The sequence below is a fragment of the Nuphar pumila genome, chromosome 8 (assembly GCF_984573655.1).
Source record: "Nuphar pumila chromosome 8, dmNupPumi1.hap1.1, whole genome shotgun sequence".
NCBI lineage: Eukaryota > Viridiplantae > Streptophyta > Magnoliopsida > Nymphaeales > Nymphaeaceae > Nuphar > Nuphar pumila.
The window spans coordinates 117481012-117497230 of record NC_143256.1 but is presented as its reverse complement, the minus strand read 5'-3'; the positions used below and the strand labels follow the sequence as shown (position 1 = coordinate 117497230).

The 16219-nt window shown below is 46.0% G+C and overlaps 1 protein-coding gene across 1 annotated transcript in view; it reads left to right on the top strand.

Moving 5' to 3' along the window:
• LOC149830369 (NAD(P)-binding Rossmann-fold superfamily protein) overlaps positions 1-16219 on the top strand; it is a 44064-nt gene that overhangs the window by 20725 nt on the left and 7120 nt on the right. Inside the window, exons 3-8 of the mRNA XM_090016477.1 lie at positions 1185-1233; positions 1720-1737; positions 13908-14023; positions 14132-14245; positions 15609-15659; positions 16068-16156. Of these exons, the coding sequence (XP_089872603.1) occupies positions 1185-1233; positions 1720-1737; positions 13908-14023; positions 14132-14245; positions 15609-15659; positions 16068-16156 (437 nt within the window). The remainder of the gene's footprint in view (positions 1-1184; positions 1234-1719; positions 1738-13907; positions 14024-14131; positions 14246-15608; positions 15660-16067; positions 16157-16219) is intronic.

Sequence of the window (16219 nt, the reverse complement as noted above, 5' to 3'; positions counted from 1 at the left end):
TGCAAGAAACAAATTTTAGGAAGTCGACAAAAGGAAAAAGGTGAAAAAGGGAGGGGACGTCAGATCTGTATATTTTTTTACGTCAGATCAGATATGTTTTGCGTCAGATCCGATTTTGATTTTTTTTTGTGTCAGATCAAATTTGTTCTCCTTTTTTTGTGTCAGATCTGATTTGCGTCTCCCCCTTTGTCAGATCACATCTTGAGTAACACCAGCCAAGAAGGAAGACATTTGGGGCAAAAAATATATTTAAGAAAGATTTGGATGAAGAAAGACTAAGAATAATGAGGTAAGATGAAAAGAGGAGTCAGATCTAGAGGTTTGAAGCAGAGTTACCGGAAGCGCCTAGGTAAAAGGGGAAGCGCACTTCTCCGAAGCGCGAAACGTTGCGCGTCCCCCTTTTTTGGGAAGCGCACTTCCTATTTATGGGAAGCGTGCTTCCCCCATGCTTTTCCCACGCTTCCCCATTTTTTCATTTTTTTCGCTTCCCCCTCGCTTCCGGTTCGCTTCCTAGGTCGCTTCCGAGACGGTTCAGAATTTTCTTCTAAGTAGTCTCACGCTTCCCCGCTTCCTAAATTTTTGAAAGTGCCTCGCTTCCCGCTCCCGCTTCCCGTATCGCTTTCCGCTCCCGCTTCCTCGACTGGTAACTCTGGTTTGAAGAGAGAGATCAGAAAGAATAAAAACTTGGAAGAGAAGAGACGATCTTTCTGGTCATTCCTTCTGGAGATGAAGTCACAGATCCATGTCTAACACCCGCTCTGATACCATGTTAGATTTAGAGAGTTCACCAGAAAATATTCACCATGAGTGAAGAATGAAGATGAGAAAGAGGCTGCTGCACAATCAGGCGCCGTCAGACTCACAACCTGGGTTATATTCATTTAACAATATAAAGAGGGTTACAAAATATAAGGAGTCGATTCTACCCCTGATAAAATACAGAAAATTACAACTGTAACACAGACTAAAAAAAAATGCCACATGGATCTGGATCTGGACTAAACAAATCCAGTCTGATCCAATCTCCTTTTCTTTCAGCTATTAGGTATATTTGGTTTATAACTGTTTGATTTGTGGCACTCTTAAGGATTGCACTATCAGAATTCTTTGAACTATTCTGTGGTCATTTGGTTTAACTTTTGGAGTTCAAATAAAAACTGCAATTGCTGAATCTGTTTATGCAGATTGGCATATCGTTACGGATGCTAAGAGCTGGGAAGCATGTCCTTCAAGGTTCGGATTTCTGTGTGCTTATTCAAGTAGAAAAGGAGTGAACCTTTAGTCCATATTCCAAAAGTCTTCTGCATCATAGGCTATCATCTCTGTATGAGGGGAAGGCTTTATGGCCATTCTTGATATGACAGGCTGGAAGATATCAAAAGAAAGAAAGAAAAAAGGCAATGACCTTAACAGCAACTTGTCTATCCTTGCATTTGTGAGGGTCAAATGAGATAACAGGGTTATTAGAAACATGCTATCTTAACTGAGTTATCTTGAATTTGAACTTCACCAGAGATCACTCCCTCAGCTCAGCTATTAAGAGGGGAACAGAAATATGGACTTGGGGAGACATCCCTAATGGTCAACGATGGTCGTGCTCAGTGTTTTGAAGTTCTAGTTTTATTGCACGAGTTTCCCCTTTCCCCAAAATGATTCCTAACCTTTTTTGTTTCTTGTTTCCTGTTTATTCGTTTAACATGTGGACTTCGTGGACTGAAGAGAAACCTGCTGCTAGCTGTAAGTCTTATTTTATTTAATTTTCTCCTTGCGTACTCTATGACATCTATGTTTACTATATTGTTGTGGGTGTTGAAAGAGGTTCCAACTCCTGATTTTGAGATTGCTTCTTGAAATAGTAAAAATGTCACTAGGAATGCAAATGGGTCAAATATGGGATAGGTCACACCTTGACCTGATACTATTTTGGTTTAGCAGGTCCATATCTGGTTCTGGATCTGACTTTGAGTGTAACACCCCAAAATTTCAAGCTTGCAAACCTTTCGAAAAAAAAAAAGACGAGACTAAAAAGGAATCTCTTCATCTCAGAGATGATTTACGAAATCAGCGGAAGACTATACTTTTATTAATTTCAGAAAGGCAAGCTGACAACTTTGAGCGCGTTAGCTAAAAGAACCAAAACGCACAACACATGCTACTTGCGGACACTTGGAAAAGCCACTTTCATTTAAGAAGTTCTCCAAATAGAACAAAATTAGGATCTCCCAAGGAAAATCCGTTACAAAACCCCAAACAACAGGACGCGAGCTAAGAGCAGGAAGAAGAACGTCTTGGAGCCATCTAGCCATCGCGCCATCGCCTGTGGTGTACCTAATCATCACCTGTACCCATAGAATGGGTTAGTTTCACGAAAAACTAGTAGGCGCACAAGAGAGACTACAAGGATCTGAATTATGTAATTTAATTCAGTAAGTTACACAGTTTAAAGCAAATATGCAGTTAAACATGTAAGCAATGCATGCAGATAACCAGTGCAAACGCGTAAGTAGTGCAAGCGAATACGTAGTGCAAGTGAATAAGTAGTGCAACGAATCAGTAGTGCAAGCAAGTCGGTGGTGCAAGCGAGTCAGTAGTGCAACGAATCAGTAGTGCAGCGAATCAGTAGTGCAACGAATCAGTAGTGCAGCGAATCAGTAGTGTAAGCGAGTCAGTAGTACAGCGAATCAGTAGTGCAGCGAATCAGTAGTGCAACGAATCAGTAGTGCAGCGAATCAGTAGTGCAACGAATCTCACGGCCCAGCAACCAAAGTGAACAGACTTTATGTTCCGATATTACTGGCCTGCGGGTACGCGCAGGCAAAACATAGAAACAACTGAGACTAGTTCGGGCGTCTATTATTCTATGTATTTTCAATAACCCGAATAGCTAGTTGAGTCCGCTCCAAAGGGGACGGCTTTAGCCGAGAGAGGATTCCCCAGAGGCTGAAAAGCAGTGCCACGGATGCATCCAACTTCTGCAGAAGTGTTAAGCTAACTATTGTAGCCCCTTTCCCCTAACTCCAATGACTGGGGAGGCCGGATCTTTGCCCGTGGGGTGGTTGTTAACAACCTGTCCATTGGAGTTTTTGTACCGATCTGTCCTCTCCCTTGACAGACAACCAGAAGCGAACGGGTGCGTTAGGGGTTGCTTAACTAACGACCCATTCTATGCTGTGGTCTTTAAACCACTCGAGCATCTTGCCTGTGAAGGCGAATGTGAGGCCATTTATGTGATTACAACAGTTTGCATTTAGCGTTGTTCGAGGTCGCACGACCGTCTCATCCGATCATCGCAGTACTAGACGTGTCGTGCACGACTATAAGTACTCTACGATAAAGGGGGTATAGCTCCTCAATAGAAGTCTCAACAGGAGTGTTTCACAAAGATGTAAAGTTTATCAACTTTACTCTATCTTTTGAAACAGCAGTACCTTGTGCCAACATGATGCATGTGATTATCTCGAATCACATCCGCTATCGGGGTATCTACATGTCTCGCATGACTCGATACCGGCCTCGATAGACGAGATACGGGTTTCTCAACAGAACACCCGCTAAGAAGTTCGCTCGCTCCCGACTAAACTCTTGTCGCAAGAGGGAGAGTGGTAAATGCTCCTTGCATCCTCCACGAGGATGCCCTTAAGGCATCCGCAAAGAGCAAGAACCTGCACGTCATCTGCAACAGCCAGGCAATACCAACACGTATGCAAAAGCAAGAGGCTAGGCGCAGAGCGCGACGGCAAGGTAAAGGGCAAGGATTTGCGAAACCGCATCCTTGAGTGAAGTGGATACTCGTATAAATATATACATATATATATATATATATATATATATATTCAATGGTCGCTTTTAGTTCAATTGAACTTAATTCAAATATCCAAGTCTTCCGTGCAATTTTCCCCTACCTTGGAGGGTTACGAGCTTGCTGACGTCTGCGGACGTACACGATTGACGGCTCGGGTCGCGGAGCGCGAGTGGGATCCGTCGTAGCTGCAAATATGCGATATTAACAAGCAAACTCTGACAAAAGCAAAAGCAAGGCAAAGACTCGACTTTTCCGATACATAGGGTTGGGGCCAACCGTCCCAATTGACTCGAAAAGAAGATGGGGCAGGATCAAAAGACTCTAGCTGCCAAAAGAGGGGTGTAGTCAAATGCGAACAGATGACTCACGCTACTAGGAATTCCTCGTTGGAGACCAACAATTGTAATGATCTGTCCCCATCACGATATAGCTTCCAAAGATTCCCCGGGCTTGTCGGCCAAGGGTATCGGCTTGCGCACAAAGGGCAGGGGGCCATCGGCCCCTGCTGGCAACAAAAAGGCAGGGGCCATCGGCCCCTGCTGGCATAACAAAAGGCAAGGGCCATCGGCCCCTGCTGGCATAATAAAAAGGCAGGGGCCGATGGCCCCTGCTGACAAACTAAAAAGGCAGGGGCCATGGGCCCCTGCTGGCACAAACAAAAGGCAGGGGCCGATGGCCCCTGCTGGCATAACAAAAGGCAAGGGCCATCGGCCCCTGCTGGCATAATAAAAAGGCAGGGGCCGATGGCCCCTGCTGGCATAATAAAAAGGCAGGGGCCGATGGCCCCTGCTGGTACAATAAAAAGGGGCAAGGAGGAGGGGCTCGGCCCCTCCCCTGCCGTAACAAAAAAAACAGGGAGGAGGGGCTCGGCCCCTCCCCTACCGAAACGGAGAGCAGGGAGGGGTGTCGTGCCCCTCCCCTGCTAAAAGGGGGCAAAGGGAGGGGGTTTGACCCCTCCCGTGGCCACACAGAGAAATGAGGGAGAGAGAGAGAAGAGACGGAGAGGGAAAAAAAGGGAGAAAGAAGAAGCGATGGCGTACCAGGGGGTTTTCGGAGGAACTCGCCGAAGAGGAGCTCGCCGGAAGGAAAAGGGGGGGGGTCGCCGATGTCGGTGGCGGCGGCTGTCGGGGGTCGCCGGCGTCGGTGACCGTGGACGAGCGAGAGAGGGAAACGGAGAGACAGAGAGCGAGTGGCGGTGAGGGGGGTTTCGTAACCCTCCTCCCGCCTGCCTCGCTGTCTTTTAATGACAGCGAGGGGCGGTGGCCCGGGTCGGGTCCGGGTCGGATCCGGATCCAGCCCAAACCAAATTTTTTTTTTTTTTTTTGATATTACATCCTACCCTCCTTAAAATAATTTCGTCCGCGAAATTTCTATAGCATAAATTGGTCAAAATACAAGTCGGGGTATTTATCCCTGATATCCGACTCAAGCTCCCATGTACATTCACTAATTCCATGGTGTTGTCAACGTACTTTTACAAGAGAAATCGTCTTCGATCTGAGCACTTGGTCTCGACGATCAACGATTGCTACTGGTCTTTCCTCGAACGTCAAGTCCTTATGGATATCCACATCATCATAATGAATGATGTGCGATGGGTCGTGAACATATCTTCTCAGCATGGATACGTGAAAGACGTTGTGAATCTGAGCGTACTGAGGAGGCAGCGCAACGCGGTAAGCCGCCTCGCCGATCCGATCCAGGATCTCAAAAGGTCCGACGAATCGCGGACTCAGCTTTCCCTTTTTCCCGAACCGGAAGACGCTCTTGGTAGGAGATACCTTAACAAAAACCATATCTCCTGTTGAGAACACGAGCTCTCTACGTCGACGATCGGCGTAACACTTCTGCCGACTTTGCGCGGTACGCAGACGTTCCCTGATCATCTGCACTTGCTGAGTATAGTGCTGTAGCACTATAGGTGAATCTAGCATCCGTTCACCAACCTCATCCCAGTAAACGGGTGATCGACAAGGCTTCCCGTACAAGGCTTCGTAAGGGGCCATACCGATACTGGCATGGTAACTATTATTGTACGCGAATTCTGCCAACCCAGTATGAGAGTCCCATTCTCCCCTCCAGTCCAACATGCACGCTCGCAGCATGTCTTCCAAAGTCTGAATCGTGCGTTCAGATTGTCCATCAGTCTGAGGGTGGAAGGCAGTGCTGAATTTTAGCTTTGTGCCCAAGGCCAACTGCAGCTGCCCCCAAAACCTGGAGGTGAACCTCGGGTCACGATCGGAGATGATTGACACAGGAACACCGTGCAATCTCACAATCTCCCTGACATAGAGGTCTGCCAAGCTATCCAGTGACTGACTGAGCCGTATAGGGAGGAAATGCGCCGATTTAGTGAGTCGATCCACGATCACCCAAATCGCATCGTGCTTCCTCCGCGTCCTCGGCAAACCGACGATGAAGTCCATCGTGATGTCCTCCCACTTCCATTGTGGAATCTCCATTTGCTGCACCACTCCGCCTGGTCGTTGGTGCTCGATCTTAACCTGTTGGCAAGTCAAGCACTTCGAAACGTACTCGGCTACGTCCCGCTTCATTCCGTTCCACCAATATCTGCGCTGCAAATCTTTGAACATCTTTGTGCCGCCCGGGTGGATCGTGTACTTGGACTTGTGGGCCTCAGTGAGAATCTCATCTCTCAAAAAAGGATCTTCTGGCACCCAGAGACGATCCTTACGCCATACACCTCCTTCCTCACTCAGTCGGAAGGGGGTATCGGCCCGCTGCGCTAGAGCCTTCAGCTTATCATACTGCGCATCGATCTTCTGACTGACAAAGATCTTTGACAATAGCTCAGGCTGAGCTACCATGCTGGAAAGACTGATCGAAACTGGAGTGACCACAAACGGTTCCCACGATATCAGATCCTCGACCAGCTTCCACCCCGCAAACAACAAATTTACGGAAACGCTGGGAGACTTGCGGCTCAGAGCGTCGGCCACAACGTTCGCTTTTCCTGGGTGGTAGGACAAGGTAAAGTCGTAATCCTTGAGGAATTCCAGCCAACGTCGCTGCCTCATATTCAGCTCCTTCTGCGAGAACAAAAATTTTAGGCTCTTATGATCTGTAAAAGCCTCGAACCGCTCCCCATACAAATAGTGCCGCCATATCTTCAATGCGAAGACTACCGCTGCTAACTCCAAATCATGAGTCGGGTAATTCTTCTCATGTATTTTAAGTTGGCGCGATGCATAGGCGATCACTCTATCGTTCTGCATTAAGACGCAACCCAAACCTGTCCCGGAAGCGTCTGTGTAAATCACGAAGCCGCCTTGACCCGAAGGTAAGGCCAAAATGGGAGCAGTCGTAAGACGTTCCTTTAACCTCTGAAAACTGCTCTCACACATGTCGTCCCACACGAACCTAGCTTCTTTCTTCAGGAGCTGCGTCAAGGGTAGAGAGATCTTAGAAAAGTCCTGGATAAATCTTCGGTAATACCCAGCTAATCCAAGAAAACTCCGAATGTCACGAACATTCCTCGGTTGCTGCCAACTGAGTACAGCCTCAACTTTCGCTGGATCCACGGACACACCTTCCTTGGAGATGACATGTCCCAAAAACATGATCTCCTCGAGCCAAAACTCGCACTTAGAGTACTTAGCGAACAACCGCTCCTTTCGCAAGGTTTCGAGAATAACTCTCAAGTGCTCACGATGTTGCTCCCAGCTATCTGAATACACCAAGATGTCGTCGATGAACACGATCACGAAGGTGTCCAAAAAGGGTTTGAACACCCTATTCATGAGATCCATGAACGCTGCAGGAGCGTTAGTGAGTCCAAAGGGCATAACCGTAAATTCGTAATGCCCATACCTGGTCCGGAAGGCCGTCTTGGAGATATCATCTCCCTTAATTCTGAGTTGATGGTACCCAGATCTAAGGTCGATCTTTGAGAAGATCCTGGCCCTCTGCAACTGATCGAACAGATCCTCGATGCGCGGCAACGGGTACTTATTCTTTATTGTCGCCTGGTTAAGCATCCGATAATCGATGCACAACCGCAATGATCCGTCCTTCTTTTTCACGAACAAGACGGGAGCTCCCCAGGGCGAGACACTGGGGCGAATGAATCCCTGATCCATCAACTCCTGCAACTGCTTCTTGAGCTCTGCGAGCTCGGCTGGCGCCATCCGATATGGAGCCTTAGAAATTGGCGCAGTACCCGGCAGCAACTCGATGCTGAACTGCACCTCGCGAGGTGGAGGAAGGCCTGGCAGTTCCTCCGGGAAGACGTCTGGGAAATCTCGAACAATCTCCAAGTCTCCCATCGGGACTTGCGTCGGCCCGGACTGGATGACACTGACCAAAAAGGCAGTGCATCCCTTCCTCAGGTAGCTCTGCGCCTTCAACGACGAAATCAACTTGCTCGCCCGAACGGGTTTCAGGATCTTGAATTCCATCTTGGGCATTCCTGGTGGAGATAAAACAATCCTACTATCTCGGCAGAAAATCTTGGCATGATACTTGTGCAGCCAATCCATGCCTAGGATGACGTCAAATTCTGTCATCACTAGCAGGATAGCACAAGCCGGTAAATGCCGATCTGCTAAGACTACGTCCAACTCTGGTACGTAGGCCGCACAAATGGTATTTTTCCCAATCGGGTTATACACTTCAAGAGTATTATGCAAGGGTTTTACAGGTATGTGCAAACACTCGGCAAAATTTACCGAAATAAAAGAGTGTGTGGCACCACAATCAAAAAGCACAAAGGCCGCTTGGTTAGCGACAAAAAGGGTACCTTGCACTAGGTCGCCCTTGGTCAACTGCTCAGCCTTGGCTGAGTAGACACGTCCCGGCGCCCTCTTTTGACCGCTCGTCTGTGGTGGTGGCGACTGATACTGCTGTTGCGACAGTGGCGGCCGAGGGAGCAAAGGTGCTCCGTTGGTCTGCCTGGAATCATCAGCCGCCTTTTTGCGGCAATCACGGACGTAGTGGCCCATCTTGCCACAATACAGGCATCCGCCTGTGTCGAGCGGGCACGCCTGCCCAAAGTGAGATCGCTGGCATCTGGGGCATACGCTGCCAGCCTGCTGCCTGGCTGGAGGATTGCCCTGTGGCCGTTGACGCTTCGAAGGAGGATATCGTTTCCTTCCTCCTTCGCTCTTTACAGGAAGGAACGGTCGTTTGCCTGAGTCGCCGGAAGGTGTCTTCGGCTCACCACCCGTAGCGGGTGGCCTCCTGCTCTGAGCACTCTTAGTGCGCTCCCATGCTTTACTCAGAACGGTAGCGGCAGCAACTGCCGCAGAGAAGGTCGAGGGCATGCTCGTTAGGACCCGATGCATGAGTCCGTCCTTCAGCCCCCGAACAAACTTTCCTGCTCGCTCGCGATCATCCGCGAACAGGTTAGGGCAGTAGGGTTCCAAACTCTGGAATTTGGCGATGTAATCCGTCAAACTCGAATTGCCCTGGCAGAGCTCCAAGAACTCCACCTTCTTCTTCTCCCTTGCGTGAGGTGGGAAGTAGTTCTCCAAGAAAGCCTTCCTGAAAGCTTCCCAAGGAATGGGCGAAATTCCCGAAAACTGCACACCCCGCGCCATGTCCCACCAACTGCGGGCATTCCCCTTCAGCCTGAAGGTCCCGAAAAGCGTCTTCTTGTCATCGGGTACTGACAAGACCTCGTACACTCGTTCTACCTCCTTCACCCAGTTATCAGCCATATCTGGGTCGGGCTTGCCGTCGAAGGTCGGGGGGTCAAGCTTCAGAAATTTCTCATACGTCACTGCGGTATGCGGGATCGGCTCAGGAACGGGCGCTGGTTCCCTTTGGGAACGAATTTGGTCTCGCATAGCCGCTGCCAGGGAACCCAGGGAATCCATCACGAATCCCCGCTGATCTGACCATTCGTCAGCAGACCCTTCGTTCGAGTTCCTTGCCATCCTTGGAGTAAACAAGGAATACCCATAATTAGAAATTTTAGGAAACTCAAAACAAGCAAAAACATAAGTACTATTCATGTTTAACATGAATAGTTTATGAAACCCCAACAATGCTGGTATACACACAAAACACGTCAAGCCACTTAACTTAACAATGCCTTGAGCACCTACTAAGCAAGAGGAAAAGTATACTCACAGTGCGATGCGGATGCCCAATGGTCAAGAATCCTTGCTTCCCTTAGCTCTGATACCAAGTTGTAACACCTCAAAATTTCAAGCTTGCAAACCTTTCGAAAAAAAAAAAGACAAGAGACTAAAAAGGAATCTCTTCATCTCAGAGATGATTTACGAAATCAGCGGAAGACTATACTTTTATTAATTTCAGAAAGGCAAGCTGACAACTTTGAGCGCGTTAGCTAAAAGAACCAAAACGCACAACACATGCTACTTGCGGACACTTGGAAAAGCCACTTTCATTTAAGAAGTTCTCCAAATAGAACAAAATTAGGATCTCCCAAGGAAAATCCGTTACAAAACCCCAAACAACAGGACGCGAGCTAAGAGCAGGAAGAAGAACGTCTTGGAGCCATCTAGCCATCGCACCATCGCCTGTGGTGTACCTAATCATCACCTGTACCCATAGAATGGGTTAGTTTCACGAAAAACTAGTAGGCGCACAAGAGAGACTAAAAGGATCTGAATTATGTAATTTAATTCAGTAAGTTACACAGTTTAAAGCAAATATGCAGTTAAACATGTAAGCAATGCATGCAGATAACCAGTGCAAACGCGTAAGTAGTGCAAGCGAATACGTAGTGCAAGTGAATAAGTAGTGCAACGAATCAGTAGTGCAGCGAATCAGTAGTGCAACGAATCAGTAGTGCAGCGAATCAGTAGTGCAAGCGAGTCAGTAGTGCAGCGAATCAGTAGTGCAGCGAATCAGTACTGCAACGAATCAGTAGTGCAGCGAATCAGTAGTGCAACGAATCTCACGGCCCAGCAACCAAAGTGAACAGACTTTATGTTCCGATATTACTGGCCTGCGGGTACGCGCAGGCAAAACATAGAAACAACTGAGACTAGTTCGGGCGTCTATTATTCTATGTATTTTCAATAACCCGAATAGCTAGTTGAGTCCGCTCCAAAGGGGACGGCTTTAGCCGAGAGAGGATTCCCCAGAGGCTGAAAAGCAGTGCCACGGATGCATCCAACTTCTGCAGAAGTGTTAAGCTAACTATTGTAGCCCCTTTCCCCTAACTCCAATGACTGGGGAGGCCGGATCTTTGCCCGTGGGGTGGTTGTTAACAACCTGTCCATTGGAGTTTTTGTACCGATCTGTCCTCTCCCTTGACAGACAACCAGAAGCGAACGGGTGCGTTAGGGGTTGCTTAACTAACGACCCATTCTATGCTGTGGTCTTTAAACCACTCGAGCATCTTGCCTGTGAAGGCGAATGTGAGGCCATTTATGTGATTACAACAGTTTGCATTTAGCGTTGTTCGAGGTCGCACGACCGTCTCATCCGATCATCGCAGTACTAGACGTGTCGTGCACGACTATAAGTACTCTACGATAAAGGGGGTATAGCTCCTCAATAGAAGTCTCAACAGGAGTGTTTCACAAAGATGTAAAGTTTATCAACTTTACTCTATCTTTTGAAACAGCAGTACCTTGTGCCAACATGATGCATGTGATTATCTCGAATCACATCCGCTATCGGGGTATCTACATGTCTCGCATGACTCGATACCGGCCTCGATAGACGAGATACGGGTTTCTCAACAGAACACCCGCTAAGAAGTTCGCTCGCTCCCGACTAAACTCTTGTCGCAAGAGGGAGAGTGGTAAATGCTCCTTGCATCCTCCACGAGGATGCCCTTAAGGCATCCGCAAAGAGCAAGAACCTGCACGTCATCTGCAACAGCCAGGCAATACCAACACGTATGCAAAAGCAAGAGGCTAGGCGCAGAGCGCGACGGCAAGGTAAAGGGCAAGGATTTGCGAAACCGCATCCTTGAGTGAAGTGGATACTCGTATAAATATATACATATATATATATATATATATATATATATATATATATATATATATATATATTCAATGGTCGCTTTTAGTTCAATTGAACTTAATTCAAATATCCAAGTCTTCCGTGCAATTTTCCCCTACCTTGGAGGGTTACGAGCTTGCTGACGTCTGCGGACGTACACGATTGACGGCTCGGGTCGCGGAGCGCGAGTGGGATCCGTCGTAGCTGCAAATATGCGATATTAACAAGCAAACTCTGACAAAAGCAAAAGCAAGGCAAAGACTCGACTTTTCCGATACATAGGGTTGGGGCCAACCGTCCCAATTGACTCGAAAAGAAGATGGGGCAGGATCAAAAGACTCTAGCTGCCAAAAGAGGGGTGTAGTCAAATGCGAACAGATGACTCACGCTACTAGGAATTCCTCGTTGGAGACCAACAATTGTAATGATCTGTCCCCATCACGATATAGCTTCCAAAGATTCCCCGGGCTTGTCGGCCAAGGGTATCGGCTTGCGCACAAAGGGCAGGGGGCCATCGGCCCCTGCTGGCAACAAAAAGGCAGGGGCCATCGGCCCCTGCTGGCATAACAAAAGGCAAGGGCCATCGGCCCCTGCTGGCATAATAAAAAGGCAGGGGCCGATGGCCCCTGCTGACAAACTAAAAAGGCAGGGGCCATGGGCCCCTGCTGGCACAAACAAAAGGCAGGGGCCGATGGCCCCTGCTGGCATAACAAAAGGCAAGGGCCATCGGCCCCTGCTGGCATAATAAAAAGGCAGGGGCCGATGGCCCCTGCTGGCATAATAAAAAGGCAGGGGCCGATGGCCCCTGCTGGTACAATAAAAAGGGGCAAGGAGGAGGGGCTCGGCCCCTCCCCTGCCGTAACAAAAAAAACAGGGAGGAGGGGCTCGGCCCCTCCCCTACCGAAACGGAGAGCAGGGAGGGGTGTCGTGCCCCTCCCCTGCTAAAAGGGGGCAAAGGGAGGGGGTTTGACCCCTCCCGTGGCCACACAGAGAAATGAGGGAGAGAGAGAGAAGAGACGGAGAGGGAAAAAAAGGGAGAAAGAAGAAGCGATGGCGTACCAGGGGGTTTTCGGAGGAACTCGCCGAAGAGGAGCTCGCCGGAAGGAAAAGGGGGGGGGTCGCCGATGTCGGTGGCGGCGGCTGTCGGGGGTCGCCGGCGTCGGTGACCGTGGACGAGCGAGAGAGGGAAACGGAGAGACAGAGAGCGAGTGGCGGTGAGGGGGGTTTCGTAACCCTCCTCCCGCCTGCCTCGCTGTCTTTTAATGACAGCGAGGGGCGGTGGCCCGGGTCGGGTCCGGGTCGGATCCGGATCCGGCCCAAACCAAATTTTTTTTTTTTTTTTTGATATTACATTGAGTATCATAGTAGAAACCTGAATATGGATCTTATCTGAGTTCTGTGATACCAAATCTGATGAAACAGGTAAATTCTGTTGCTTTTATGTGGGAAGAGGAAAAAACTGGCCTGTTTGTGACTGACCTGATATGACAAATGAAAACAAACATGAAGTCCCTGTACGGGCATGCAGGGAAACATTGAGAAATATTGTCATTTGTCATTGCATAAAGAATGTATATGGAAGGAATTTTTGGGTACTAACACAATCTACAATCTTATACTTTCAACAAATAAGAACTCTTTATATCATAGGTGACAAAAATATTCCTTGTCATTGAAATAAAAAGAAAAGAAAGGCTCAGATTTAACATATGGCAATCTAGCATCCCAGGGTTAAATTTAGTGGGCCATTGACTTTCTAGAGATAGCTACTTCTTTTTGTTCAAGTGTAGGTTAGTCGAGTAAATGTTGGAGGTAAAATATGTTGTACATTAGTGAAATATGAAATAATGCTGAATGGTTCAAAACAAAATCGATCTACATTATTTACCAACTCATTTATCTTCAACATTGGACGATCTCTTTCCTGTCAGCCAATGATCTTTATTTGTATGCCATGGTATAACACCTATATATTTTTGCTTAGATATTTAGTAAATGATGCTTCAAATTGGCTCAAAATTTTCTTCTAGACATGTAGGCACCTGCAACTCCTGGCATGATATTGAAAGTCTACTGATACATATGTGTAAACTGTATGAACTAGTTTATTTAACTCGTTGAACTTCAACACTCAGGGCATGAGTAAATCTTAATTATGCAGCTGTTAGTGAAGCTGAGAGTGCGTTGTCAATTTACAATTCTATTTATTTCAACATACCAAGGCGACCAATTTGGGGTGTTGCTGAGAACTATCGATTTGAGCCTGCTTTTTCAGAGGTTATGCTTCTTTGAACATATTTATTTTGGTTCCACATATTTTAAGCTAACATTTGTTTAATTGTAATTTCTGTGTCTTGTTTCTGAAAGCAACCACTTATATTGCAGGCAAGAAACTTTGTGAAAGATCTTGGTGATATGATGAGTGTTCAAGTCATAGCAGAAGCATCAATGAATAGCTCAAACCCTTACTTTTCAAGTTCATGGAGGAGAAATTTCACAGTTATGGAAAATTATTAGATACAAGCATGCCACACATTTACTTTTTGTTATTAATTCACAATAGTGTCAAGCATGCTTTGGGTATTCTGTGAGCAATATCCTCTTTTTTCTTTCATTCATCCATTCATTTCTGTTGATAACAAGGGTACTATCCGAACAAAGGGTTGAGGAAATATTTGATGGATCATATCATATTATAGATTCCGCCTGTCAATGGGATGGACTCTGTAAGGATGTGGACACGGTTTCTATTGGACTTTTAGTGTGAGTTTGCCTATTCAACTTAAAAAGACATGAATTTAATTTCTAAAATTCCAAACTTTCAAATGCATGGTTCTGTAATAAGATGGCATTGTCTTTCTATATCTATTCATACAAGCAAGCACGATGAAAAGAGAAGTGGAACTAGGGGAACTACCAGTGAAAGACGTTGGCTTCGTTGGCTCAGGCGCTTCCCGGTCTATTCGGCTCGACAAACCTATTACATACTCTACCCTACTAACCGCCAGAGCCAATGAAGCCAACGAAGGTGTGTTTAAGCAGCAGTAGTTCCAAGAGTTCCACTTCTCTTTTCACTTGCTTTTTGAATTTATGTTTCTTGGGAATATAATGTAAAGAGCAAATAAAAAGGTGCTTGGAAGTTTTAAGTTTATAATTTTACCCTTTGTATTAATTACCTCCCAATAGTTATTATTTTATATGCTATTTTGTTTATTTTCACAAAATAAAAAGATCACAGTTTTTGTGTCTACCAAACTTTTATCCTTAATTCTTTCTTTTCCCTCTTAAGGTATGCTGATTGGCTTGTTTATAGATCTCCATAATTAATCCTTATCAACCGTTTTGAAGAATATGAATCTCATCATCTCCTTTGTCTTCTCTATGCAATGCAATATTTTATTGTACATATGGATAAATATACTGTTTCAATATTTTACTTAATTTTCATTAATAACTCAATACTTTTTAATAATTAAGAAATTATTTTTCTTATTTGTTTATTTGTAGAGTTTCCATTATTTAAACTCATTATACGGCACTTTGCAAAATAAATTGCTAATATACGTGTAGAGGTGCATGGTGTGTATGTGTGTATGTTTGCGCTTGCATGCATGTGTTTGTCTGTTTATCCTCATCTTTGTGCCTAATTGACAGATAATAAAGTGGACACATGTTTATAGTCTAGATTGCGTTTCTAGAAATTACTTGCACATTTTCAAAGGGCATGCCAGTTGCTGTTTTACCCTTCGATTAGAAATATGATGACGAAATTTGGTATTTTCTATTTTACTTTATCCAGAATGCTTCATAAAAACAAACTTATTACCCTGGTACAAAACACTGAGACACTTTCCCTTTACAGGGTGGATTCATTTTAGATATGGGAGTACATATAGTTGCAGGGTTAAGGATGGTAAGATCTCCCAGAATTCTTCTTACCCAGTCTAATTTCTTTTAGTTGAATCAGTATACGTATAGTTGGGTTTCTTAGTTACATCTTCTATTTATCATGTGACCGCTCCTTCTTTACCACTGCATGAAAATTTTGTAAGATTTTCAGTGAACCTTCAGCATGTACCATCTCATGTGCGACTTATGCACTCCTGAAAATCGTAACCAGTAGCTTTACTGGCACCATTAGTGCTGAACCATCTTGGCTCATGTTTTGTGCATTTTATGCTATTTTCGCTTGGATATTTGACTCATCAACATTAGTTAAACAGATGAGTCATTTATAGGAGCCTATATCCTTCTAGTTTTGCAATTTTTGAAAGTTATGAGTATCTCTGAATGTGTGTTTTATATCTGCAATCACTTATAGGTTGTGGGATGCGAGCTTACTTCAGTGTCAGCTATAACTCGTCACATTGACATGGCGCTGCCTCCACCTGATCACATATCTGCTCTTTTGTATAATCTAGAACACTCTGTGCAGTTTCCTTTCTAGCTGTAAGATTTTGAAATTATTGTGAG